At 42.1% G+C, this 27,405-nt stretch overlaps 1 protein-coding gene across 3 annotated transcripts in view; it reads left to right on the top strand.

Annotated features, from left to right (window-relative positions):
• The window catches only part of LOC140425572 (LYR motif-containing protein 4-like), a 245,330-nt gene extending 220,950 nt beyond the window's left edge, over window positions 1-24,380 (top strand). For all 3 annotated transcript variants that reach the window (XR_011947895.1, XM_072510019.1, XM_072510018.1), the window contains one exon: window positions 23,346-24,380. Coding sequence is in view for 1 of the 3 variants with exons in the window: in XM_072510019.1 (XP_072366120.1) it covers window positions 23,346-23,399 (54 nt within the window). In the remaining 2 variants the exon portion in view is untranslated. The remainder of the gene's footprint in view (window positions 1-23,345) is intronic.
• The last annotated feature ends 3,025 nt before the right edge of the window (window positions 24,381-27,405 follow it).

Here is a 27,405-nt window from a genome sequence, read left to right as displayed (position 1 = left end):
TCCCTCGGGGATCAATCCGACATGTTGAAAGGACGGCACCAACCCAACTGCATCCACCTGCACCCCGTTACCCCTGGATTTGTTGACATTTTTCAGCATATTCTTACTAGTACTCATCCAGAAACCTTCCAGGGCCATAATGTCAATTACTAATTCAAAGATTAGGTGAACGAGTGCTGGGTAATCAGGATAAATGATGGATTATAAGCCAATAGCGCCAGAGCCCGCGGAAAAACGATTCCCGCACCTGCATCGCGTGGTCCCACCCACCAAAGAATTTTTTAAAAAATGTTTTAATGTCCAATAATTTTTCTCCAGGGTCACACACAGCATTGTCCTGAAGAGTGATCCTTAATTCATGGAAACTCCAGGCCAATGCTGGAGGGATGGCAACATTAATTGGCAGACGTTTATCTAACATTTTTGCCCATATAACCTGTGCTGTAAATTCATTGTAAAAACAGTACTATACTCATCGCAGTACTCCGAGATGGTTTCTACTTCCTGAAGGCATGGGCTATGATCATTACCATTAATAGTTTCCCGTGGTAGCCTTGGAGATGTCTTTGAAGTCTAATTGGTCTCTATGTGAAAGAGAATTGTGGTCTGATTACTTGAATTAGAAAGATTGCCATGCACGTGGCCTGCTTAGAATAGACCTGAGTTCAGGACTTCAAGAGCATAGTTCTTGATGCGATCTTCCCAAAAGGGAACAAAAGTCCCCGAACAAGCGCATTTAGTCTTGTGTTTCGCAGCACTCGCAGTGCCGAGAAACACATTACTATTCAACTCTACTCGCTTTGAATAAGGGGCCTAAACGGGAAATGCACAGCCAAGGCCGCGTATAGCCGCCATTTTTACAATGGGGAGCTCCGCTCACCGGAACTCCCCGTTGTAGCAAGAGATCGGGGTGCCGTTTTTAAATGGCGTCCCGATCTCCAAGGCCAACAAAAAAATCCCCGACCTCCCCCAACTCGAATGCAACATGGGAAGGTCGCCTGGCACCCCCAACACCCAATCCGGGCAACCCCGGCCCAATTGCACCCACGCATAAAATGCCAGCCTATCGCCTTGGCAGTGCCAATGTGGCAGTGCCCCTGCCAGCTAGACTGGCACCCAAGTGCCACTGGCAGGTTGGCACTGCCAGGGTACCTAGGAGGTACCAGAAGTGCTAGGGCACTACCCTGCCCAATGGGCATGCAGCTGGGGGCCTCCGATCCCCTTGGAGACCTCCACAAGTGCTGTTCCATCTGGTCTGTCTGTGGGGACCAGTACCAAATGGCATTCGCCCGAGGTCCCCTAGGCAAAGGGATTGAATCCCAAAGCCTCAGGTACCTTGGAAATCTGCACAGTAGAGTAAGGCTTACTGCTTTGCTCTAATATGCAGATTTGCCAAAAACCGATCCCGCCCATTGTAGGCGGGAATCCCATTGCAACATCTCGCGAGATTGTGTTGCAAGCCGGGTGGATCCCAGGAGTGGATCCTGCGCCGTGGCGAGCTGTTTTTCCAGCGCTGCGTGGCTGGAAGATTGCACCCATTGTTTTTGGTGGGAAGGCCTGCTGGGTCAATGACCTGCTCAGTAAAGAAGTATTTTCCTGTGACGAGGAAATTTGATCATTATTAACTCTTGGGCAGGAGAGGTGTGAATGGTCTTGGATTTCTGATGTCTGCCCTGATAAGGTGAGAGCACAGCTGGTTTTTCCTTCAAGTGATAGAATGAAAGAGGGAAGAATTCCAAGAGGCTCCAACTGCATTGGCAGTGAAGGTTTGTTTGGGAAATTCTTTAATGTGGATTAAGCTTTTGAATGTTCCACTTTCCCTTCACCACTTTCCCTCTCACCAAGGCTGAAAATTAATGTAGGAAGCAGAGTACACATAGAAATCCAGTGCTTTAACATAGTTGTGTCTTTACCAAAGCTATTTATTTTAGATGTATATGAGGTCTTTGAAAGTGTTTTCCCCTCTTCAAGTATTTACTGCCGCATCCACTTTCCAGCCTGCTAGTAGTAGCTGGACAGCAGCAACTGGGAAAAAATTCTACCTACCAACCCAGTATCAAAGCAGACACTAGAAATTCAGTGAAGTAGAGGAATTACCCTGTGGCCTACAGCAGCACAAACTGGTCCTCTGGTGTACTTTTCTGTCCTATCACCAACTTATACTGATTGAGTGAAAGATACTCATTCCTCAGCACGATTGGCCTTTTCACTTTTGGCACCTCCTGTTCAGGTCAAGAATTCACAAACTGTGAAATCTTAAGTGAGATCTAAGAGGTAATTTTGTGATTCCGCATTCCTAATGAGAAAATAATGCTCAAGTAGAGCATGGGTCAGAAATGGGGATATAATGCCTTCATTATCTCACTATGAATGTGACTCTGGAGGAATTGCAAAATCAAAGAAGTAGCCCCATTAAGTTCCTCTCATCACAGAAATATTCTCAGGGACAGCAGTGTCAGTTTATATTAATGTTTTAATTCTGGTAAGTAGTGAAGTAAAGTGAGCATAACATCACTGTTCTACTGTCCCATATCAATTTGAGCATTGTAACATCAGAAAACAAGTAGCGAGAATATTTCTGCAGCACTTTCACTAACTAGGACAACTAATGATGAATTAAATGAAATATATGTTTCATGTTTGCACCTGTCACTTCCTTAGCTAGACTTTGGGACGGCTCACAAATTTTTCAAGCTACCCTCCTAACTTATTTCTTACTTAGTTTAGCTTGTGTTTTTAATTCTCGAGATGTGGGCAGTAGTTTCCTTCAGAAGTTAATGGTCAGTCTTCTGCGTGAACCGCTACAGGCTATGTGAACAAGATGATCCCATGGTGCAGTTAGGTAGGTACCTTCAGGATTTTGAGCAAATAGCAATGAAGAAATAGAAATCTATGACTTGGAAAACTGCCAATATAACACCCTTTTTCAAAAAGGAAGGGAGACAAAAAAAACAGGTAGCTATAGCCCAGTTAGCTTCACATTTGTCATTAGGAAAATGTTATGAGTCCATTATAAAGGATGTAATAGCAGAGCATTTAGAAATACATAATACAGTCGTGCAGAGTTCTCATGGCTCCATTTTTTAATATAAATTTAGAGTACCCAATAATTTTTCCAATTAAGGGGCAATTTAGCATGCCCAATCCACCTACACTGCACATCTTTGGGTTGTGGGGGTGAAACACATGCAGACACGGAGAGAATGTGCAAACTCCACACGGACAGTGACCCAGGGCCGGAATTGAACCCGGGTCCTTGGCGCCATGAGGCAGCAGTGCTAACCACTGCACCACCATGCCATCCCAGAGTTGGCATGGTTCACGAAGGGGAAATCATGCCTGACAAATTTATTAGAATTCATTGAGGTGATAACGAGCAAGATAGATAGCGGGGAACCATTAGATGTAGTATACTTCGATTTCCAAAAAGCGTTCAATAAGGCTACTTAATAAGAGCCATGGTTATTTTGGGTAGTATATTGGGACATGAAAGGAGGAGTGATTAACTAATAGAAGATGACTTCCAGTGGCGGCTATAAGGTGAATGGTCACACACAAGGTGGCTCCTGTTTAGGGATTTGGTTTTTGACCCTTTTTGCCCATTTAACGGGTGCTGTTCAGGTGGAAAAGTGTTGTAGCTGGAGAGTCTGGATTCCTCCTCCGGCACGGGTTCCAGCACGGGATGTCTGGAGGTTAAAACACGAGGAATAAAACGAATAAGGGGCCCTCGTCTGACTTACAAGGCCCTCGTGTCGCAGAAGGGGAGAAAATGGTAGAGGTCTCGGTGTCATAGACATAGAATTTACAGTGCAGAAGGAGGCCATTCGGCCCATCGAGTCTGCACCGGCTCTTGGAAAGAGCACCCTACCCAAGCCCACACCTCCACCCTATCCCCATAACCCAGTAACCCCACCCAACACTATGGGCAATTTTGGACACTAAGGACAATTTAACATGGCCAATCCACCTAACCTGCACATCTTTGGACTGTGGGAGGAAACCGGAGCACCCGGAGGAAACCCACGCGCACACGGGGAGGACGTGCAGACTCCGCACAGACAGTGACCCAAGCCGGGAATCGAACCTGGGACCCTGGAGCTGTGAAGCAATTGTGCTATCCACTATGCTACCGTGCTGCCCCTCGTCGCTGCCCTCTCAATGGACTACTGAGAGGCTGGTGGAATTCCTGGCGGAGGAGTTCAGGGAACAGGCAGGTGGTCATGGATGATCTGGCAACGGTGATTGAGCCCATTCGTGCAGGTCAGGACAGGGTGGAACAACTGCTGTAGGTGGAGACGGCTGTCACGGACCAGTGATCGGATCACCTCCCTGGAGGCAGGGATGGCAATGTTCATGAAGGAGCAGAAGACATTGATATCCAAGGTCAACAACCTGGAGAATCACCGCAGACATCAAAATTTGAGGAACGTTGGGCTGTCAGAGGGCTTAGAAGGTGTGAATGGCAGGGATTATGTGGTAAAGATGTTTGTGAAACTGGTGGGGGAGGGGGTTGTTTGGTGATCGGGGGGGGGGGGCAGGGAAAGGGGGGAGGGACAGATTACTGACGATGAAGGTTTCTTTGTTGGTTTTCTTGCAGGAGCACACCTGAGAGTTCGAGATCAGACAAGGTTGCCGAAGGGGTCGGTGGGGCAAGTGTTCCACTTGAGCTTTGACACAAGGACAAGGGAGACCACGGTGGACTTGCTGGGGCTTCAGGAGGGGGAGAAGGCTGATGTCTTGGCCTTTGCCTCTCTGATAGCCATGGGACGAGTCTTGCTATGATGGAGGGCATCGGCACTGCCTAAGGCTTCGGCATGGTTGGGGGATTTGTCTGAATTCCTGCAGTTGGAAAAGAGAAAGTATACCATAAAGCAATCGGAGGAGCGGATTTACTCTGGTGGATGCTGTCCATTACCATCTTCAAGACGCTGGTTGGTTATCCTCAGCATTTGGGAAGTGGGGTGGTTAGGAGGAGGATGAGAGAGGGGGGCTGGGGGGGTTCTGGATAAGTACAGGAAAGGTGGGGCTGGGTTGTGGGGATAGTTTTATAAAATCTGTATACATCTGATTGACCTTTTTGTATTATAAATTAAAACATTTCTGCATAAAAATATATATTTTTAAAACTACTAAGACAGAGATTTGGGATAAAAGAGACATTTTCAGGATGACAACCTGTAACTAGTGGTGTGCCACAGGGATCAGTGCTGGGACCACAAGTATTTACAATATATATTAATCATTTGGACAAGGAAAGTGAATGTACTATTGCCAAGTTTGAGGATGACACAAAAATAGGTGGGAAGGCAAGTAGTGAGGATGATACAGTCAATATGGACCGGTTAAGTGAGTTTTGGCAGATGGAATATAATGTCGGAAAGTGTGAAGTTATGTACTTGGGTAGGAAGAATAAAAGGAGCTGAATACTAAATAAATGGAGAAAAATTGCAGAATGTGGCAGCACCGAGGGATTTGGGATTCCTTGTGCATAAATCACCAAAAGCTAGCATGCAAGTTCAAACTGTAACAGGGAAGGCAAATTAAATGTTGGTCTTTATTTCAAAGGAATAGAGTATAAAAATAAGTAAGTCTTGCTAAAACGATGTGAGGCCACACCTGGAATACAGTGAACATTTTTGGCCCCTTATTGAAGGAAAGAAATACTGGCAGTTGAGACAGTCTGGGGAAAGTTCACTAGATTGATCCCTGGTATGGAGGAATTTTCTTATGAGAAGAGATTGAGTAGAATGGGCCTGTTCTCTTTGGAGTTTAGAAGAATGAGAGGCAGCCTTATTGACACTTATCGGATTCTCAGGGGGCTTGACAAGGTAGATGCTGAGGTTGTTTCCCTGTGTGGGAGAGTCAAGGATCAGAGGGCATCATCTCGGAGTAAGGGGTCACCCATTTAAAACAGATTAGGAGGAGTTATTTTCTCTCAAAGGATAATGAATCTGTGGAATTCTGTACCGTAGAGGCTGGATCATTCTGTGTAAGGCTGAGTTAGACATTTTTAATCAGTAAGGAAATCAAAGATTATGGATATCAGACAGGAAAGTTGAGGATTATCATTTCAGTCATGATTCCACTGAATGGCGGAGCAGACTTGATGGACCGAAAGGCCTACTTCTGCTCCCATGTCTTATGGTCTTACGGTCTAAGTCAGGGCTTAGTGAGAACTTGAAGATGATGATGTTCCTTGCTCTTGTCTTTCTAGGTGTTAGAGGTTGAAGGTTTGGGGTAAGCCTTGGTGAGTTGCTGCAGTGAATCCTGAATAGTACATACTGCAGCTTATTTTGGAGGAAGTAGATGTATTTCTGTTTTGTTCTGTTGTAATCAATCAGCTGAAAGGGTGGCCAAATGGATTTGTGGATTGCAGCAACTTCCTACAATACATCTGTGTTCTTCTTCACCCGCCTCAGAGGTGTTTTACTTATGATAGTGTTCTAACACTTCACCCATCCTTATTTCAAATAATTGTAGGATGTTTTATTTTCATTAGACTGGCTGATATTTCTCTGAGATTATCGTGTAAAGCAGCTGGTAAATTTGTTTTAATCTGAAGACATGAATCACACTTACCACAATGATCGAAGTAACAATCTTATCATTTTGTTTATGAAATGATGACTGCTTTAGCATTGGTTAGTGGAGTAATGCAAAGTGCAGAGCTGGGTCATGGTTCATAGAGTTGAGTCTAAAAGGGAGTGGGAAGAGGAACTGGGCTCTAAAATATGTAAATTCCTGTTCCAGGATCTTTGCGTTATATTGTACATCTCTTTTCCAGTCTCTTTAGGAGAGTGTATGATAATGCAAACCCTTGTAGTTCATTCATCCAGTTCATAACATTGGTATAGATGGAGTTGCGTGCATTAAGTGTGATAATTTTAGTTTAAATTAGTTTAAACTAATGTGGCAGGGGGATGGGAACCAATGCAGGAAGTTGGAAGGTAGTAAAACAGGGACAGAAATAAAAGGCAGTAAGGGGGAAAGTGTAAGGCAGAGAAGCCATAGTCAAAAATCAAAAAGGGCGACAGTACAAGGTACAGTGACTGAGGGGAGCTCAGTGAATAGGACCAGGAATACTAAAAGAAATAAAACGGGAAGTGAAAACATTAATGGTAAGCGACGCAGCAGGTTGTTACAGGAAGATATGGGTTCGACGACAAGGAAAATTAGGAGAAAGGTTAAGAGGAAATATAACTTAGGAGAGGTTACTGATCGAGGTGTTAAGATTAAGAACAGAGGTAAAAAAAAAAAGCCAACATAAGTGTACTTTACCTGAATGCTCGTAGTATTCGGAATAAGGTAAATCAATTGATGGCGCAAATCATCGTGAATGACTATGATTTAGTGGCCATTACTGAAACATGGTTAAAGGATGGTCACGACTGGGAGTTAAATATCCAAGGGTATCAAACTTTTCGGAAGGACAGAGTGGATGGTAAGGGAGGTGGTGTAGCTCTGTTATTTAAGGATGACATCCGGGCAACAGTAAGGGATGACATCGGTGCTATGGAGGATAAGGTTGAATCCATTTGGGTGGAAATCAGGAATAGTAAGGCGAAAAAGTCACTGATAGGAGTAATCTATAGGCCACCAAATAGTAACATTATGGTGGGGCAGGCAATAAACAAAGAAATAACAGATGCATGTAGAAATGGTACAGCAGTTATCATGGGGGATTTTAATCTACATGTTGATTGGTTTAACCAGGTCGGTCAAGGCAGCCTTGAGGAGGAGTTTATAGAATGTATCCGCGATAGTTTCCTCGAACAGTATGTAATGGAACCTACGAGGGAACAAGCGGTCCTAGATCTGGTCCTGTGTAATGAGACAGGATTGATTCAGGATCTCATAGTTAGGGATCCTCTCGGAAGGAGCGATCACAATATGGTGGAATTTAAAATACAGATGGAGGGTGAGAAGGTAAAATCAAGCACGAGTGTTTTGTGCTTAAACAAAGGAGATTGCAATGGGATGAGAGAAGAACTAGCTAAGGTAGACTGGGAGCAAAGACTTTATGGTGAAACAGTTGAGGAACAGTGGAGAACCTTCCAAGTGAATTTTCACAGTGCCCAGCAAAGGTTTATACCAACAAAAAGGAAGGACGGTAAAAAGAGGGAAAATCGACCGTGGATATCTAAGGAAATAAGGGAGAGTATCAAATTGAAGGAAAAAACATACAAAGTAGCAAAGATCAGTGGGAGACTAGAGGACTGGGAAATCTTTAGGGGGCAACAGAAAGCTACTAAAAAAGCTATAAAGAAGAGTAAGATAGATTATGAGAGTAAACTTGCTCAGAATATAAAAACAGATAGTAAAAGTTTCTACAAATACATAAAACAAAAAAGAGTGGCTAAGGTAAATATTGGGCCTTTAGAGGATGAGAAGGGAGATTTAATAATGGGAGATGAGGAAATGGCTGAGGAACTGAACAGGTTTTTTGGGTCGGTCTTCACAGTGGAAGACACAAATAACATGCCAGTGACTGATGGAAATGAGGCTATGACAGGTGAGGACCTTGAGAGGATTGATATCACCAAGGAGGTAGTGATGGGCAAGCTAATGGGGCTAAAGGTAGGCAGGTCTCCTGGCCCTGATGGAATGCATCCCAGAGTGCTAAAAGAGATGGCTAGGGAAATTGCAAATGCACTAGTGATAATTTACCAAAATTCACTAGACTCTGGGGTGGTCCCGGCGGATTGGAAATTAGCAAACGTGACACCACTGTTTAAAAAAGGAGGTAGGCAGAAAGTGGGTAATTATAGGCCAGTGAGCTTAACTTCGGTAGTAGGGAAGATGCTGGAATCTATCATCAAGGAAGAAATAGCGAGGCATCTGGATGGAAATTGTCCCATTGGGCAGGCGCAGCATGGGTTCATAAAGGGCAGGTCGTGCCTAACTAATTTAGTGGAATTTTTTGAGGACATTACCAGTGCGGTAGATAACGGGGAGCCAATGGATGTGGTATATCTGGATTTCCAGAAAGCCTTTGACAAGGTGCCACACAAAAGGTTGCTGCATAAGATGAAGATGCATGGCATTGAGGGTAAAGTAATAGCATGGATAGAGGATTGGTTAATTAATAGAAAGCAAAGAGTGGGGATTAATGGGTGTTTCTCTGGTTGGCAATCAGTAGTTAGTGGTGTCCCTCAGGGATCAGTGTTGGGCCCACAACTGTTCACAATTTACATAGATGATTTGGAGTTGGGGACCAAGGGCAATGTGTCCAAGTTTGCAGACGACACTAAGATAAGTGGTAAAGCAAAAAGTGCAGAGGATACTGGAAGTCTGCAGAGGGATTTGGATAGGCTAAGTGAATGGGCTAGGGTCTGGCAGATGGAATACAATGTTGACAAATGTGAGGTTATCCATTTTGGTAGGAATAACAGCAAAATGGATTATTATTTAAATGATAAAATATTAAAACATGCTGCTGTGCAGAGAGACCTGGGTGTGCTAGTGCATGAGTCGCAGAAAGTTGGTTTTCGGGTGCAACAGGTGATTAAGAAGGCAAATGGAATGTTGTCCTTCATTGCTAGAGGGATGGAGTTTAAGACTAGGGAGGTTATGCTGCAATTGTATAAGGTGTTAGTGAGGCCACACCTGGAGTATTGTGTTCAGTTTTGGTCTCCTTACTTGAGAAAGGACGTACTGGCACTGGAGGGTGTGCAGAGGAGATTCACTAGGTTAATCCCAGAGCTGAAGGGGTTGGATTACGAGGAGAGGTTGAGTAGACTGGGACTGTACTCGTTGGAATTTAGAAGGATGAGGGGGGATCTTATAGAAACATATAAGATTATGAAGGGAATAGATAGGATAGATGCGGGCAGGTTGTTTCCACTGGTGGGTAAAAGCAGAACTAGGGGGCATAGCCTCAAAATAAGGGGAAGTAGATTTAGGACTGAGTTTAGGAAGAACTTCTTCACCCAAAGGGTTGTGAATCTATGGAATTCCTTGCCCAGTGAAGCAGTAGAGGCTCCTTCATTAAATGTTTTTAAGATAAAGATAGATAGTTTTTTGAAGAATAAAGGGATTAAGGGTTATGGTGTTCGGGCCGGAAAGTGGAGCTGAGTCCACAAAAGATCAGCCATGATCTCATTGAATGGCGGAGCAGGCTCGAGGGGCCAGATGGCCTACTCCTGCTCCTAGTTCTTATGTTCTTATGTTCTTCTCATCACATTTTTCATTGGTTAATTTGCTCCTGAGAAATCATCTGCTATGTCTTTTGTTAACACTTAGTGAAGGTAAAGGGGAGACCCAATTTCTAAACAATCTGATAATATTGATAACAGTTTCACAAATTAAATGCAGTGGAAGAGGTTGTTATTTTTATACTAAAATCAATACATCCCAACCTTTAGCAATGAAATATGCAATAACATTTGGGATTAGGATTTTGGATACATGATAAATAGTTCAGCTTGTCTGAAAGTAGCTGTTCTTTTCCTCAAAGATAACTATTTCGAGCACTTATTCCCTATAACTCACTTTTAAAATTTGATACAGGTCAACAGTTAATGTCACTTTTTTTCCTTAAGTTATAAGCTACTTTATTAAGCAGCTATTGCTATAAAGGATCATGTTTGATTTGTTCACCACTTCAGTGTGATCCTAACACTTGTTCAGATACTCAATAAATAAATTATCTGCTTTAATCCTTCTTTTATGGCAACTGAGGAGGGATAAAAATGACTCCCCTATGTTACAACCCCAGGTCTGACCATAACAGGTTTCTTGCAGGATGAAGGTACTTTTTACTCTCTCTGTGTTTAACCATTTACATACCAATTGCAAAAAACATCTGACTCGCTTTCTTGAAGTTTAAAATAAAAAAGGGTTTTTTATTGAGTTAAAAAGCCACCCAGGTAACAGAATACCTAAAATGCAGAAGGAGGCCATTCAGTTCATCGGGTCTGCACTAACCCTCCGAAAGAGCAACCTACCCATATCCACTCTACCCAGCCCTTTCCGCACAAAAGGCTACTGCATAAGATAAAAGTGCACGGCATTATGGGTAATGTATTAGCATGGATAACTAACAGAAAGCAAAGAGTGGGGATAAATGGGTGTTTTTCTGGTTGGTGATCAGTGGCCAGTGGTGTGCCTCAGGAATCGGTGTTGGGACCACAATTATTTGCAATTTACATAGATGATTTGGAGCTGGGGACCAATTGTAATGTGTGAAAGTTCAAACCTGAAACGAAAATGAGTGGTAGAGCAAAGTGTGCAGAGAACACTAAAAGTCTGCAGAGGGATATAGATAGTTTAAGTGCGTGGGCAAGGGTCTGGCAGCTGGAGTACAATGTTTGTAAATGTGTGGTCATCCATTTTGATAGGAACAACAGCAAAATGAACTATTATTTAAATGGTAAAAATGCAGCATGCTGCTGTGCAGAGGAACCTGGATGTCCTTGTGCATGAATCGCAAAAAGTTGGTTTGCAGGTGCAGCAGATAAGAAGGCAAATGCAATTTTGTCCTTCATTGCTAGAGGAATGGAGTTTAAATACAGAAAGGTTATGTTGCAGCTGTACAGGGTGCTGGTGAGGCCACACCTGGAGTACTGTGTACAGTTTTGGTCTCCATACATAAGAAAGGATGTACTGGCATTGGAGGGTGTGCAGAGGAGATTCACTAGGTTGATTCCGGAGTTGAGAGGATTAGCTTATGAGGAAAGACTGAGTAGACTGTGTCATGTGAGAGTACCTTTAAGAAATGGGTGTTTACTACTGCAGTGATGTCAGAGAGTGGATGGAGCTGGGCTGTCTGTCATCTTTTTTACTTTCGTTTTAGGCTGTTTGCTGCAGGGTGTGTTTTAGTTTCGTTTTCAGAGCTGGATAGCTGCAGTCACACCCAGAAGGGGTATTAGTCTCTCTCTCTCTGTAATCTAAAAACTGTAAATAGATCCTTTGGTGATTTAAAACTAATAACTGCTCTCAGTAGTGACTTTAACCTGATGTGCTTCTGTTCAGAGGTGTTTTTTTTTAAAGTCTTATGGATGTTAAATGGACAGCTTAAGGATTACTTAGTGTTGTATTCTTTGGGGGTGGTATTTGAATTAATGGTTGCCAAGATGTTCACTATGTTTTAAAAAGGTGTACTTGAGTTCATAGAATAAACATTGTTTTGCTTTAAAAATTACTTTTCCATTTCTGCTGTACCACACCTGCAGAGTGGGCTGTGTGCTCTCCGTACCACAATCTATTAAAAGTTGTGGATCAGGTGAACTCCATGATACACTTTGGGTTCTTTAAAACCTGGCCAATAACAAATTGGGGGCTCGTCCGGGATAAAAGTCTATCTATTGGATTGGCTTAGTGAACTTAAAGACAGTGAGGGGTGAGCATATTGTGGTTGCTTTTCAGGTGTGGTATTCTAGTTTAAGTAGGGAGTGTGTTGTGGACAATGGCTCTTTCAGAGGCTCTCAAGTTTTTGGCGGTGGAGTCGGTCACACGCAGTACCTTACGGACAGAAACTAAAAACAGACTTTTAGATTTGGCAAAAACATTGCGGTTAACATTACCTGACAAAATGCGAAAAGATGGGGTAATTATGGCGGTGGCTAAGCATTTAAAGTTGCCTGAGATACAGTTTGACTCATTGGAAATGGCAAAAATACAGTTCCAAATTAAACAAATGGAACATGAGAAAGAATTAAAGCAGCTTGCTTGCTGAAGCCCATGTAACTGCAATTGAGGGGGGGGGGGATTTATTTTTTATCCATGTCTTCCAGAAGGCGGTGAGTTTTGCATCTCAGATTCCTTTTGAGTGAAAATTCACTATCTCTGTGCTGGATTCTTAAGCTGTAAGAGGGCCTTAACTTGGGTTGTGAAAAGAAGGGCAGCTCCTTACTGTTTCATTGTCAGCTTTTCCAGGGAACTGAACTGCTTATGCCTTTAGCCGCTAGTATTAAAGAGATTTCAAAATGGTTACTTTAGTTACATGACTTTTGTCTCCATATGATTTCAGAAAAAACATGTTCATCTGATGTCTGAAGCTACAGTTTCTTTTATTCATGGCCGGGGTCAAGTAGATTCTATAATGTCCTAACCATTAACTGCTTGAATGAGTCATTATCCATCTTGATGCAATAGAAAGACTTGTCTCCATTTGACCATTTTTGCAGTAATGGTCTGTCTCCACTGGAGAGGTAGTCTTATAGAAATATAAATATTAGATCCGGTACATTTTTCAGTAAATTTCTTTTAAGTACTTCTTCACATCCTCAGGCTTGGAATTCCTTGAGGGTTTCTGGGCATGTCTGAATTGTATTCCACATTGGATCTTTGCAGAAACTGGTCACTAGCAATACCAGACATCAGGTAACCTCTGGCAGTCATCGTTCATCAATATTTGTCTTTTAAAAATCATTTTTAAATAGTTCAGTATATGTTTGGTCAGCCACTAAAATTATAAATATCACTAATGCACAAGTCACACCGTGTGACAGTGTCTTTTCTAGACTATCTTTTCTCGTACGTTTACCATTCACGTTTTGAATATTATTGGAAATTAAATGTGTTCTGCACCGTGCAATAGATGTAGGAAGCAGTAGAACAATGTTTTTTTTAATGTTTCAAATATGGTAAATTCCGTAGAAATGTTCATAATTTGATTATCACAAAGTTTTGATTTTGCATGTACATTTTGAAAAATGTTTAACAACCCGGTATCGATATAACCCACGTTTCTTTACAATAAGGGAATGATTTGGCTGACTGGCAGAAGGCAAAGAGTGGGGATAAAGGGGTCTTTTTCAGATGGCAGCCGATGATTAGTGGTGTGCCTCAGGGGTCTGTGTTGGGACCACAACTTTTCACAATATACTTTAATGATCTGGAAGAAGGAGCTGAAGACACTGTTGCTAAGTTTGCAGATGATAGAAAGATCTGTAGAGGGACAGATAGTATTGAGGAAGCAGGGGGGCTGCAGAAGGATTTGGACAGGCTGGGAGAGTGGGCAAAGAAGTGGCAGATGGAATACAATGTGGAAAAGTATGAGGTTATGTACTTTGGAAGGAGGAATGGAGGCATAGACTATTTTCTAAATTGGGAAATGCTTACGAAATCAGAAGCACAAAGGGACTTTGTTCATGATTCTCTTAAGGTTAACGTTCAGGTTCAGTTGGCAGTTAGGAAAGCAAATGCAATGTTAGCATTCATGTCGAGAGGGCTAGAATACAAGACCAGGGATGTACTTCTGAGGCTGTATAATGCTCTGGTCCGACCCCATTTGGCGTTTTGCCAGCAGTTTTGGGCCCCATATCTAAGGAAGGATGTGCTGGCCTTGGAAAGGGTTCAGAGGAGGTTCACAAGAATGATCCCTGGCATAAAGAGCTTGTCGTATGAGGAACGGTTGAGGGCTTGGGGTCTGTACTCGTTGGAGTTGAGAAGGATGAGGGGGATCTTATTGAAACTTACAGGATACTGCGAGGCCTGGATAGAGTGGATCTGGAGAGGATGTTTCCACTTGTAGGAAAAATTAGAAGCCGAGGACACAATCTCAGACTAAAGGGACGATCCTTTAAAACAGAGATGAGGAGGAATTTCTTCAGCCAGAGGATGGTGAACGTGTGGAACTCTTTGCCGCAGAAGGCTGTGGAGGCCAAATCACTGAGTGTCTTTAAGACAGAGATAAATAGGTTCTTGATTAATAAGGGCAGTACGAAGTCTTACAACACCAGGTTAAAGTCCAACAGGTTTGTTTCGATGTCACTAGCTTTCGGAGCGCTGCTCCTTCCTCAGGTTCACCTGAGGAAGGAGCAGCGCTCCGAAAGCTAGTGACATCGAAACAAACCTGTTGGACTTTAACCTGGTGTTGTAAGACTTCGTACTGTGCTCACCCCAGTCCAACGCCGGCATTTCCACATCATGATTAATAAGGGGTTCAGGGGTTATGGGGAGAAGGCAGGAGAATGGGGATGAGAAAAATATCAGCCATGATTGAATGGAGCATACTTGATGGGCCAAGTGGCCTAATTCTGTTCTATGTCTTTTGGTCTTATGATTTCGGACAACCTTGAGCTTAAGTAATAGTTATACCAGAAAGCATGCCTTAGTATTTTGATGAACAGTTGACAGGTGAACATTTGCAACATTAAGCTAGGCTTATCAGATACACAGCAGCAAGTGACTTTTGCAGAAATAAAAACAGAAACTTAAGCTTTTTCAAAAATGACCATTTAATCGGAAGTGTAGTGCTTCAATATTGAACCATGTTCTTGATTGTAATCAGTACCAAAATGGAAACAATACTTCTCGCTAACATATTTTCTGCTAATGATGATGTAATTTTAGAATTGACAACATGGAGGACAGGCTGGCAGCATGTTAGCGCCATGATAAGCTGTGCCATGGAGTGGAAAATTAAAGATTTTTATTTGCGATTTCATCTCCTAAATCTCAAAACGATTGAAATCTTGATTGTGTCAGTGAAGGAATGTACAAAGTGCAGTGGTTCTTTTTTTAACATTTAGATTACCCAATTCTTTTTTTCCAATTAAAGGGCAATTTAATGTGGCCAATTCACCTACCCTGCACATCTTTTTGGGTTGTGGGGGTGACACCCACACAGGCACGGTGAGAATGTGCAAACTCTCCACGGACAGTGACCCGGGATCGAACCTGGGATGTCGGTGTCGTGAGGCAGCAGTGCTTACCACTGCACCAAGGGTAGTAGTTCTTGCCAACGAATGTAAAAGCACAAAGCAGCTCATTGGAGGTATCTTTCCAGAAACAAGATCTCCAATGTGAAAGAGCCTTGAGTGAGCTTGTTAACTTGGACTTATGTTGAATACCTCCATGTCGCTGATTCGAGCAACAATGGCAAAAACTTGAGGGCAGGGTGCCTATTTGCTGTCACTCTTGACTGAATAATTGTAAATGAAGAAATAGAGTCGGCAGAGAGACATGGGAACACATTTTCAATAAAGGGTTGTTGGCACAAATGTAATACATACAGATTGGGTAATATTCTTAGGAAACTTGCACCACAAGTGAACTTGTTCCTTATTATTCATGATTGCATAAAACATGAGTGAGTAAAGCTTTATTTTCAAAGTTTAGTGAGTGCCACTGCTGGTTTATGTATCTCCTTTTTATCGTGCGTCAAATTCCTTTTGTTTGTTTAGGCTTGGATTGCTGATACTGTAAATTTGGGTTTTAACATTATTTTAAACTGAATTTTATGTTAATACTGTTGATACATCAATGATTAAATTGAACAAAAAATGTCAGTTTCTTAAGAATATAGAGAATGAGAGTTCTTGATTATCATGTCTTTGATGGCTCCCAGGGTATATGTCCCACAAAATGTGGATCAGCCATACATACCAAATTTGCTACGTTATGGTATTGTGGTAAGGATACTGAATTTCCCCTTGTGGCATTCTGAGATTGTAGAGGAAATAAATTGCTAAAGTACTTTGAATTAAATCTAGGAAGATCTATTCCTTGAAGGAACACAAGAAATGGGAGCAGGAGTAGGCCATGTGGCCCCTCAAGCCTGCTCCGTCATTCAAAATTGGTTAGACTTGAAAGCTATGGTTGGAAGACAATATTGCATGTATTTCCTCAGAGTTGGGTTAAGTAGTTATGTAACTGCAGCACAGGAACAAAGTGCATATTCTTGAGTAGGTCATGCTGTGATACGTATTTTTCCCTCTAGAAGAGAAAATAGTTAAAATATTAGAGGGCCACATCCTTCATTGGAAATATGTTGGAATCAGGAGGAAGAAACTCTACCAAGTACATAATAGAATTTAAAGTACTGCAGCTTACCCAAGAAGCCATTTTTATTATGTCAATCCAGTTTCCTTATTCGTGCACTTTCTCAATCTTCTTGCCATTCTTGGGCTATGGAAAAGAAAATCAGCCAGCATGCTTTCCATAAATAATTGTGCAGTATCTGCCTGCTGAAACATGTACGAAGTCTTACAACACCAGGTTAAAGTCCAACAGGTTTGTTTCGATGTCACTAGCTTTCGGAGCGCTGCTCCTTCCTCAGGTGAATGAAGAGGTCTGTTCCAGAAACACATATATAGACAAATTCAAAGATGCCAAACAATGCTAGGAATGCGAGCATTAGCAGGTGATTAAACCTTTACAGATCCAGAGATGGGGTAACCCCAGGTTAAAGAGGTGTGAATTGTCTCAAGCCAGGACAGTTGGTAGGATTTCGCAGGCCAGATGGTGGGGGATGAATGTAATGTGACATGAATCCCAGGTCCCGGTTGAGGCCGCACTCATGTGTGCGGAACTTGGCTATAAGTTTCTGCTCGGCGATTCTGCGTTGTCGCGGGTCCTGAAGGCCGCCTTGGAGAACGCTTACCCGGAGATCAGAGGCTGAATGCCCTTGACTGCTGAAGTGTTCCCCGACTGGAAGGGAACATTCCTGCCTGGTGATTGTTGTGCGATGTCCGTTCATTCGTTGTCGCAGTGTCTGCATGGTCTCGCCAATGTACCACGCTTCGGGACATCCTTTCCTGCAGCGTATGAGGTAGACAACGTTGGCCGAGTCGCACGAGTATGTACCGCGTACCTGGTGGGTGGTGTTCTCACGTGTAATAGTGGTATCCATGTTGATGATCTGGCGCGTCTTGCAGAGATTGCCATGACGGGGTTGTGTGGTGTCGTGGTCACTGTTCTGAAGACTGGGTAGTTTGCTGCACACAATGGTTCGTTTGAGGTTGCGCGGTTGTTTGAAGGCTGAAACATGCAAATGTAGAAAATGTAACTTGTTTTAAACCACACTATCTCTGAACCACAACACCGGCAGGTAATTTTTAAAAAAATGTTTGAAACTGCAGACAGAAAAATGTGTCTGGAATCAAGCTCCTAACCGACCTTACGATGACATTGATTTAATTTGTCAATGAATGTGATGACCACAGGCAAGCACAATGCAATACCAGTGAAGAGGGCTCTCAGTAGAGCATGTACATCTGCCACACTGTTAACATTAACATTATTACAATTACACAGTTATTCCTTGAGGCTTGTTCCTGTCTGGGTGATCCTCTATAACTACATAGCTGAAAAAATAAATATTTTTATTAAGAACTTATATCTCACTGAGGAGGCGTCGAGCTGATTCACATCCAACAATCAGCTCTGAAAACTCTGCACCCATTTTGACAGCTGCAATTCCACCACAGCAGATGAGACAGTCCACAATATTCAAAGAAGAAGTCAATTCTCCCAATGTTAATGGATCCTTTAAAAAAATTCTAGTACCTGGATCTACATCTTGGCGTAAAACTAATCAGTTCTTCCTTGGGCCATATCCTATCTGTGCAGCAAGCGTTGTTGAAATCTGTCCATTAATTGTAATGTTTTGTTTACAGACTAAAGGGATAAACATTACCTCTGCTTACTGTTACAACCAAAACCAATGTTATTTGCTGAGCAAGCTAAGTCCCAGTGGGAAACCTGTTTTCTGATCAGAAACTTTTTTTTTAAATCGAGGAGGAAAGAGCTACTAATCCCAGAAGCCATGAAACTCTAGTAGCACTTTTAGGATTTTAAAAATTGAAAGATTTATTAGCAAGAAGCAAATAAATTGAGCACACAAAACATTCCACCCCTGGCAACCAGTGCCAGGGAGGGAGGGGGAAATCTTTTTCACTTTAAAAAGGGTGTCTTACTTTTTTTTAAACGTACATAGCTTAAATTCAACCTACATTTTTAAACATTTTTTTTTAAAGAAAGAAAACCATATATATGTTGCCTTATGGAGGAATGCAGAAGGGGGTTAGAAAGTATTTCGGCCAGAAGTCTCTGAGTGAAGTGACCATAGATGAGTATCTGAGTAGTAAGGGACTGTATCGAAAACTCACCGCTAAGGATGGCTCCTGTCTCTTCAGGACTGTCTCTGAGCAGCTGCTCATAATGCAAATGTAAACAAAAAGTGAGCAGCACGGTAGCACAGTGGTTAGATCAGTTGCTTCACCGCTCCAGGGTCCCAGGTTCAATTCCCAGCTTGGGTAACTGTCTGTGTGGAGTTTGCACTTTCTCCCCCCTTGTCTGCGTGGGTTTCTTCCGGGTGCTATGCTGGTTTTCTCCCACAGTCCAAATATGTGCAGGTTCGCTGGATTGGCCATGATAAATTGCCCTTAGTGTTCAAAAAGGTTAGATGGGGTTACAGGTTAGGGTGGAGGTGTGAGCTTAAGTAGGGTGCTCTTTCCAGGAGCCAGTGCAGACTCGATGGGCCAAATGGCCTCCTTCTGCACTGAAAATTCTCTGTATGTCTACATAACCAAAACACACAAATTGTTTGGCAATAACTCCTTTATAATTTTTAACTATAATATCCCAGTAATATTACCCAAGGCAAAAACTGCCATCACTTTAGTAAAGATATCCCACATTCTCAAGATATTCCACTCTGCTGTGGAATTCCACAAAGTTCATAAAGCAAACTGCATTCTGAAACAAAACGTTTTCTAGTCACATTGGTTGGCTGGTTCAGATTTCAGACCTTCTCTCAGCACAGGGCTGGTCTCAGGAGATCTCCTCCAACACAGCTACCATAACTTAGCTCAAAACTTTTCTTAGATGTTTCCTCTTCATTCTCTGATTCAATTGTACCCCGCACCTCTTTGAATCAACTTTACCAAATTATAAAAACCTTTCATGTTTTCCTCTTGCCTCCACTTCTGGGTTGAATAAAATGTAATAATGTTCCGTTGTTTACTGAGTAACCTATGTGTTGTAAAAGTCCCTTTCAACGCCCCTTTGAAATTTAACAGCTGAAAAGCCAAGTCCCTATATATTTCCTAATGTGCACACATATACTCACACACACAATCTCCCATACAGAATACCCCAATATTCTCAAAATTAAAAAACAATCCATCTCACACTATCTTCAGAGGCAGGGGTGAACATGGTAAATTATCTCCATCAGTTTAAGTTTGCTAATATACAGTGAACAAATACCCACTTCACAAAGTAACTGATTTTTGGCAATAAATATGTGTGGAATATGGTGAACTTTTCTTAATGGCTGGTCAATTTCGGAACCCATTTTCACATCATCCCAAAGATGAGTAGCCACCTACTGCAGGTCTCAATTGATCTCAACACTGCTCAAACTGGGTCTGACTGTTGTTGGCTTTGAACCCTTCAGCTCATGTTTATAGTCTACTATTTTGTTATTGTGATGTATGGTACTGTGGGAGAATACTTATCTGATGGCCTGGCCCTGCTCTTCTGTCTCCTCAATTGACCAATGCTGACTTTCTGCACTTCCATCTACTGAGTTCATGTTAACTGTCCCTCGCACACTTTGTCTGTGCATAAATATGACTATTGATGCAAGACTGGAAAGTAATCTTTTATTGTCACAAGTAGGCTTACATTAACACTGCAATGAAGTTACTGTGAAAAAACCCTAGTCGCCACATTCCGGCGCCTGTTCAGGTACAGAGGGAGAATTCAGAATTCTCAGCTGGTACGGGAATTGAACCCACGCTGCTGGCCTTGTTCTGCATCACAAACCAGCTGTCTAGCCCACTGAGCAAAACCAGATGGAGAAATGAACAGAAATGAGGCAGGAGCAGGGAGACTCAGTCTGAAAGAAACCAGACTACCACAGAAGCCTATAGCCAAGAGTTTTCCTGGCTGCTTAAAACAGATAAGGCAAGGGCAATTCTTAATTTCTTCCCTGAAACAGGTGTATTTTGAATGCACAGAATTACTATATGCAGAACATGGGTCTCCAATCCAAACCACATGTGGCTCTTATCAATGCTCGGTCCCAAACAATTTAGATCTGCAATATTTGGCTACAAATTAAACAGCCTTGGTCAACTATGAATTGGAAACAAAAAGTCAAATAATTTATATAGTGTGTTCTTGTGCCAATAAATTCAAATACGACAATTGTTAGTAAAACATTGATTCCCACAACTCAGAATGTGAAATTTCAGCACTCTCAGTCCAGGTGGAATGTGTCTTTCCTTGGGGGCACTAAATTGTAACTCCCCTTCAGTGAAATCTGTGACTATGATGTTAAACAGGTCTGCATCTATATGACCACTGTTCACAATATTATGGGAAAATAATCTTGCTAGTAAGTTCCAGGAGCTTTTTCTTTGAGAAACTAAGCGTGTAGGTTAAGTATTTTAATTAGAGAAATAGAAAACCTTCTTGAAAGGGGATCATGGAAACTAGCTTACAGGGGGAATGCTCCACTTTTTAAATCTTTCCTGCTAGTGAGATACAAATGAGAAAGGAAGAGAGTAGTACTCTTGGCTGTCTCCTTAGAATCCTTAAAGTGCAAAAGGAGGCCATTCGGCCCATCAAGTCTGCACCAACCTCCGAAAGAGCACCCTACCTAGGCCCACTCCCCTGCCCCATCCCCATAACCCAATCTGACCTGCACATCTTTGGACACGCTGGTGCCAAACTTTTTTTTAAATCACCCCATACACACGACCGTAATGACAATCTGTCTGAATCAATTATTCACCCCTCTTTTGAATAGGAGGTGAAATAGAAATGCATGTTAATAGAAGCCATGAACAGATACAGATGTTGCTCCGTTTGGTTTTGGCAAAGCCACTTTATAATCCCCTTAAGTATTGTGTCAAAGAACCAGAAATAAAGAATATTGGAAGCACTACCCTGCTCTTCAATGCTGTGGAATCTCGTTTCCACCTGAGAGGGCTGATGGGGGCTCTAGTTTAACCTAATTCAGTGGTGTCTTGCTCGTTCAGTACTGCAGTGAAGTGTCAGCTTAAAATATGTGCTCAAATCTTAAGACTGAAATTTGAATATACAATATTTTGAATAATAGACAAGAGTGCTATTACTTAACCAGGGCTAAAACCTACCAGACATTTATGTGTGGAGCATATTGAAAATATAAATGCTACAACGTTTTGAGTTAGATTTACAGCTGTGTTGTGTGTCCTAAGAGTGTATATGGCCAGCAGTTAAATAGCTGTATGGTTATCTGCATGTAGGCGTAGGTGAGCAGCAAATTTGAAGTCCGGTACTCAGCAATATTCATGGTATGCATTTTGTTGCTTATGTACATGCCACCTGATTTAAGTTGTACCTTTTTCTTTCACGGCTGTTCCTAGGTCTTTCAGGTAGTGCACCCAGTGTTATGGCAAACTACTACCTACTGCTACTTCAAACTAGACTGAAAGTATGCTCAAAAACTGCTGGACTGATGTATGCAGTGGCCAGCAAACAGCTCCCATTAGAAAATTCTTCATGGTACAATCGGAGCTGGCACTTCCTCAGTACATTTATAAACTGGTTGACTGTGTACTTTGAACAGTTGAGGAAAATAAGATCTAGTACATTTTGTAACCTTGAGTTGGTTGTACTATATCAATTTGGCAAAAGTATATCAATGGGCAACATTTTCCAGTCCTGAAATTCTTACCCGAAGTCAATGGACCTTTTGCTGAAGCGTCATTGTTTCTGTCCCCCACCCCCCCCAACAATTCCCACAGTGGGCAGGAAAGGAAAATCCCACCCAATGTGTTTACAGAACCCGAAAAAAAAGAGGCATTTCCTGATGAAACTCTCAGTAGACATCTATTTTTTTTGTAAATATTTTAATTCTCCTTTTTCACATTTTCTCCCAAATTTGCCCCCAACAATAAACAATAACCAGCAATGAATATAATGTCAATCTCCATATCAATAACAACGATCCCATCCTCCCACCAAACTCCAAACATTATCTTGCATGTTAACACAAACACATGACAAAAAGCAATCAGGAATCACCCAGAGTCACCATTAACACACACACAGTCCCTCTCCCCCTAACCCTCCCAGCTCCCCCCAATGTTCGATGTGATCCAATTCTTGAAAGTGCATAAGAATAACGCCCATGAATTGTAGAACCCCTCCATCCTTCCCTCTGTTCAAATTTGACCTTTTCAAGCGTCAAGAATTCCAGCAGGTACCCCCGCCACGCCAGGGCACAGGGTGGAGAGGTTGATCTCCACAGGATCCACCTTCGGGCGAACACCGATGTGAAGGCTACAACATCTGCCTCCGCGCCCATTTCCAATCCTGGCTGGTCCGACAACCCGAATATGGCCTCCCGAGGGCCGGGGTCCAGTTTCACCTCAGTAGACATCTATAATGGGGTTCTATTTTGAGGTTTAAAATTCTCTATTACCTCTCCCTCTTTTTCTTCCTATGCTAATTTTTCCAGGCCATATACACTCTGAGGTTAAAAGAGCAGATAGGTGACTTGCTCTCAGGCTAAGAGGCGAGGAGCCACATAGCACTAACTTTGCAACAGGTATGCTGATGAATTAAAACTGTGTTTCTTTATCAGAATGTTAATATGCAACTTCTGTTTTATTCCTCAGGCGCTCATCAGTCATTTGTACACCACGGAAAAGCTCATAATTGAAAATCAGTGAAACCGTGCATTGAGAGGCAACAAAAGTGTTTTAAAAAAGGAGTCAAAGAACTAAAGCTTCTTTCTCACTGCGTGTTGTAAAAGGTTCTTATGGTAATACTTGCACATCAATGTCATCTCTTCATTTAATTGCACTGACAATTTAGTTATATAGTGTCAGTGATCCCCAATATTTTAGGATATTGGAGCAATTGCACATGTCAGCTAGACAATATTAAATGTATACAATTTTGTACAATTCTAATGCTTTGGGCTTTTTTCAATGTTGCATCTTCTAATGGGCAATGACAAGACAATGTATTTTTGGTTAAAGCTCGTGCTCTGCATAACCAATAAAATAACTGAAAATAAATGCACGAATGACGTATTTGAAGTGTATACACTTGGTTAATGTTTTGCACTAGAATAATCTCTGCAAATACTTACATTGATACGGTAGTGTCCTAGTTTTGAAATGGGGCAATTTATTTTTAAACCTGCCCTTCGCACTATTGATGGCATGGTACTGCGTCAAAATATCCTGATACTTTAAATAAATAACCTTCCATAATTACAAATACTGAATTAATTTTTAACTCAGTACCATTGGAATGAATATAAATCACCAACCATAAGTGACTCAGGCTCTTTATCATTACGTGCTTGGTTAGCTCACATTGCATTCAAATACTGCTTTAATTAAGCTTTTGTGTCTCATTAAAAATAGAAAGTAAACAAACATTGTTACATTGCAAAGTTGTTTCTTGAAGGTTTTTAGAAGCGAAAATAATTTACCCTGTTCAATTACAAATCCATAGTATATAACCAATATTGTACAATGCCAAATGTATTTTTGCGCTGGCCACATGAATAATCACTTGTAAATGTCTGCATTTACTCAGATACTAACAGGTATTGTACAGCATGTCACAGCTAATTAACATGCAATGAAGATACATATCCAAACGTGGTGTTAATAAATGTTCATTTGCTGCCAATCATACTTCCAAGTATTGCACCAAATATCTTTTTTTTTAAGTAGAAAGAAACTACAAGAACAGAAAATATGAAGCTTGAATATCTGCACCCTCTTATTGACCTCAGTGTATGCTCAACCCAATGTTTATTTTACAGCAATTGATTTTGTAACTGAAGAAAGGTTTGTTTAATGCAAGAATGATGCATTCTTACATGGTATGATGTTACTACACTTATAAAAAGGAATCGTCTGACTTAATTTGAGCAATACGAGATGGGAGTTGCCACCAGAAAGAAAATCTTGCAAATAATGTACATCTGTCCCACTCCAGATGCTGCACTTTGATATAGATGCAAAACAATATTTTTCATAAAAGCATGATTCTGAGCTATATAAATAGAGACAGAGCGTGCAAAATCAAGGAAGTTTTGCAAAGCTATTGCAAGTCACGGGATAGACCTCAGCCAGAGTATTGTTTCCAATTCTCTGCATCACACTTCAGGAAAGATGTCAACCTTCAAAAGGAGTTCAATATGTCATTGTAAAGGAAACAAATGCAGGGCATTGGGAAAGAGTGGGGAGTGGGATAATTGGGTAGCTCTGTCAAAGCACTGGCACAGGCAAGATGGAATGAATGGCTGCCTTTTATGCTGTATGTTTCTGAAAGAGAGTGAAAAAAGATGGCCAATTGACCGTGGGTTCTAGTGCAGGGCTTGAAAATTACAAGAGAGTTATTGACCTCTTGCACACTGACAGTGAGTCGTCACCCAACATGAACAGGCTGAGTTTGCAATTAAACATCGCCATGTTCGAGACATGAGACTATCTCCAACCAATGTGATGGTAGATTGACTGACAAGAAGAAATTTGTCACCATATTTGACAGATTTGTCATGTTATCACATTAGCAGTAAGGCACATGGATTTCAAATGGGTCACCTGCCTGCTATAATATTTCAAGAATTTATTTAACATTTTTCACAGAGAGCATGTAGGAAGAGTTACAGTAAATCCTCATTTTAAGTTGCCCCATTTTGAGTCTTATCGCTTTAATATCGAAAGTGGGTAGTGTGGATTAACTCCAACACCTAATGGGTCTGGGGTGAGAAATTTAACTCATTTGCATCTTGTTTTGCATGCTAGGATCTCTCACAGAGTCCCAAAATTATGCTTTCAGTACATGCACATCCTTGTGGGGTGAATTTTGCCAGGCACTACATTGGTCAGGAGGTTAGCACATGCACAGTAAACCTTCTCTGGAAGTACGCAGAGTTGACAAAAGCCCTACGATGCTATTTTGGAGTTCAGTACTTCAGTTACCTCCCTCTCATAACCTCACAAAACTAAACCGAGATTCAGCAGTAGAAAGGACACTCCCTGACCATTGGTATTTAACGTGATCATTAGCTACGTACAGGTTAGTTGCTGGTTGTTGCTACAATTCTGAGTGATTGGTGTTTTCTATAATTGTTCCAAGTTTCATAAGTCGACAGGAAATGGTGTGACATGTACTGAAGAACATTTTTCTGATTGCAAAATGTTTCCACATACCAAATGCATCTTGGATCACAGTGTGATAGGGAGAACAGAGTAGGACAAATTACTGTAACAGGAGGGGGAGAACGGTACTCTGCAGAACACCATACTCATCTAAGATGGGTTAGGAACCAGTAACCTTTTGTTTAAAATAGACAAAGTTTGAAATCCCAGTTACCCAGGAGTAGAATGGAGTCACCAGATTCCACTGTTTTAAACAAACAAAATAAACTTTACTATACAAAATCTGAAAAGTAAAAGGTTTTTAATATCTAATTTATATTCTAACATTCAGAATTAACATGACATAAATATAAATTAACAAGCTGTGGTTGAACACTTCGCATTGCATATTAAATGGCAGATGCAACTGAGACAGATCACACAAATTTCTCAGTGAACCACTCGGGTGTCAGAGGCCACTGTGAGTCACAATATCTTAAATCTTGTCTCATGAGGTATTCCAACTCACCGCTTCTCGGCCATTTGGCTACGGTCAAGTGTCAGATCAAGCCCAAGATGAGGTGCAATGCCTTTTCTTGTCAGGTTGCATCTTGTATGTCTCCTTTGTGGAGACCAAAAACATTTCTTAAATGGTAGAATTGGTAGCATGTTGTCTACGCTGCTTGCAAAGATGTGAGTTACCTCCCTCTCATAACCTCACAAAACTAAACCGAGATTCAGCAGTAGAAAGGACACTCCCTTGCAGTGGTTCCTAAGTTGGCACAGGGCGGGTATCAAAAGGATGGGGGACTTGTTCATTGATGGGACTTTTGCTAGTCTGAGGGCGCTGGAGGAGGAATTTGGGCTACCCCCGGGGAATACCTTTAGGTACATGCAGGTCCGGGCGTTCGTGAAAAAACAGGTGGGGGAATTCCCGCTGCTGCCTGCCTGGAGGATACAGGGCAGGGTGGTCTCGGGCGTGTGGGTAGGGGATGGCAAGATATCGGAAATATATCAGGATCTGCAGGAGGCCTCGGTGGAGGAGCTGGGTGAGGAGCTGAATGAGGGCCTGTGGGCTGATGCCCTGGGCAGGGTCAATTCCTCCTCATCTTGCGCCAGGCTTAGCCTGATTCAGTTTAAGGTGGTGCATCGGGCGCATATGACAGTGGCGAGAATGAGTAAGTTCTTTGGGGTGGAGGACAGGTGTGTGAGGTGCTCAGGGAGCCCAGCAAATCATGTCCATATGTTCTGGGCATGCCCGGCACTTACAGGATTTTGGAAAGGCTTTGCAAAGGCTATGTCCAAGGTCTTGTACACTTGGGTAAAACCGAGCTGGGGATAGCGATATTTGGGCTATCGGACAATCCGGGAGTGCAGGAATCGAAAGAGGCCAGTGTTCTGGCCTTTGCCTCCTTGGTAGCCCGGATGAAGGCTCTTGTTAATGTGGAGGGACGCGAAACCCCCAAGCGTAGAGGCTTGGGTTAGTGACATGGCTGGATTTCTCAGGTTGGAGAGGATAAAGTTTGCCTTGCAAGGGTCCTTGCAGGGGTTCTCCAGGCGGTGGCAACCA

The sequence above is a fragment of the Scyliorhinus torazame genome, chromosome 6 (genome assembly GCF_047496885.1).
Source record: "Scyliorhinus torazame isolate Kashiwa2021f chromosome 6, sScyTor2.1, whole genome shotgun sequence".
Taxonomy (NCBI): Eukaryota; Metazoa; Chordata; class Chondrichthyes; order Carcharhiniformes; family Scyliorhinidae; genus Scyliorhinus; species Scyliorhinus torazame.
This window is presented reverse-complemented; position numbering and strand designations above follow the sequence as displayed.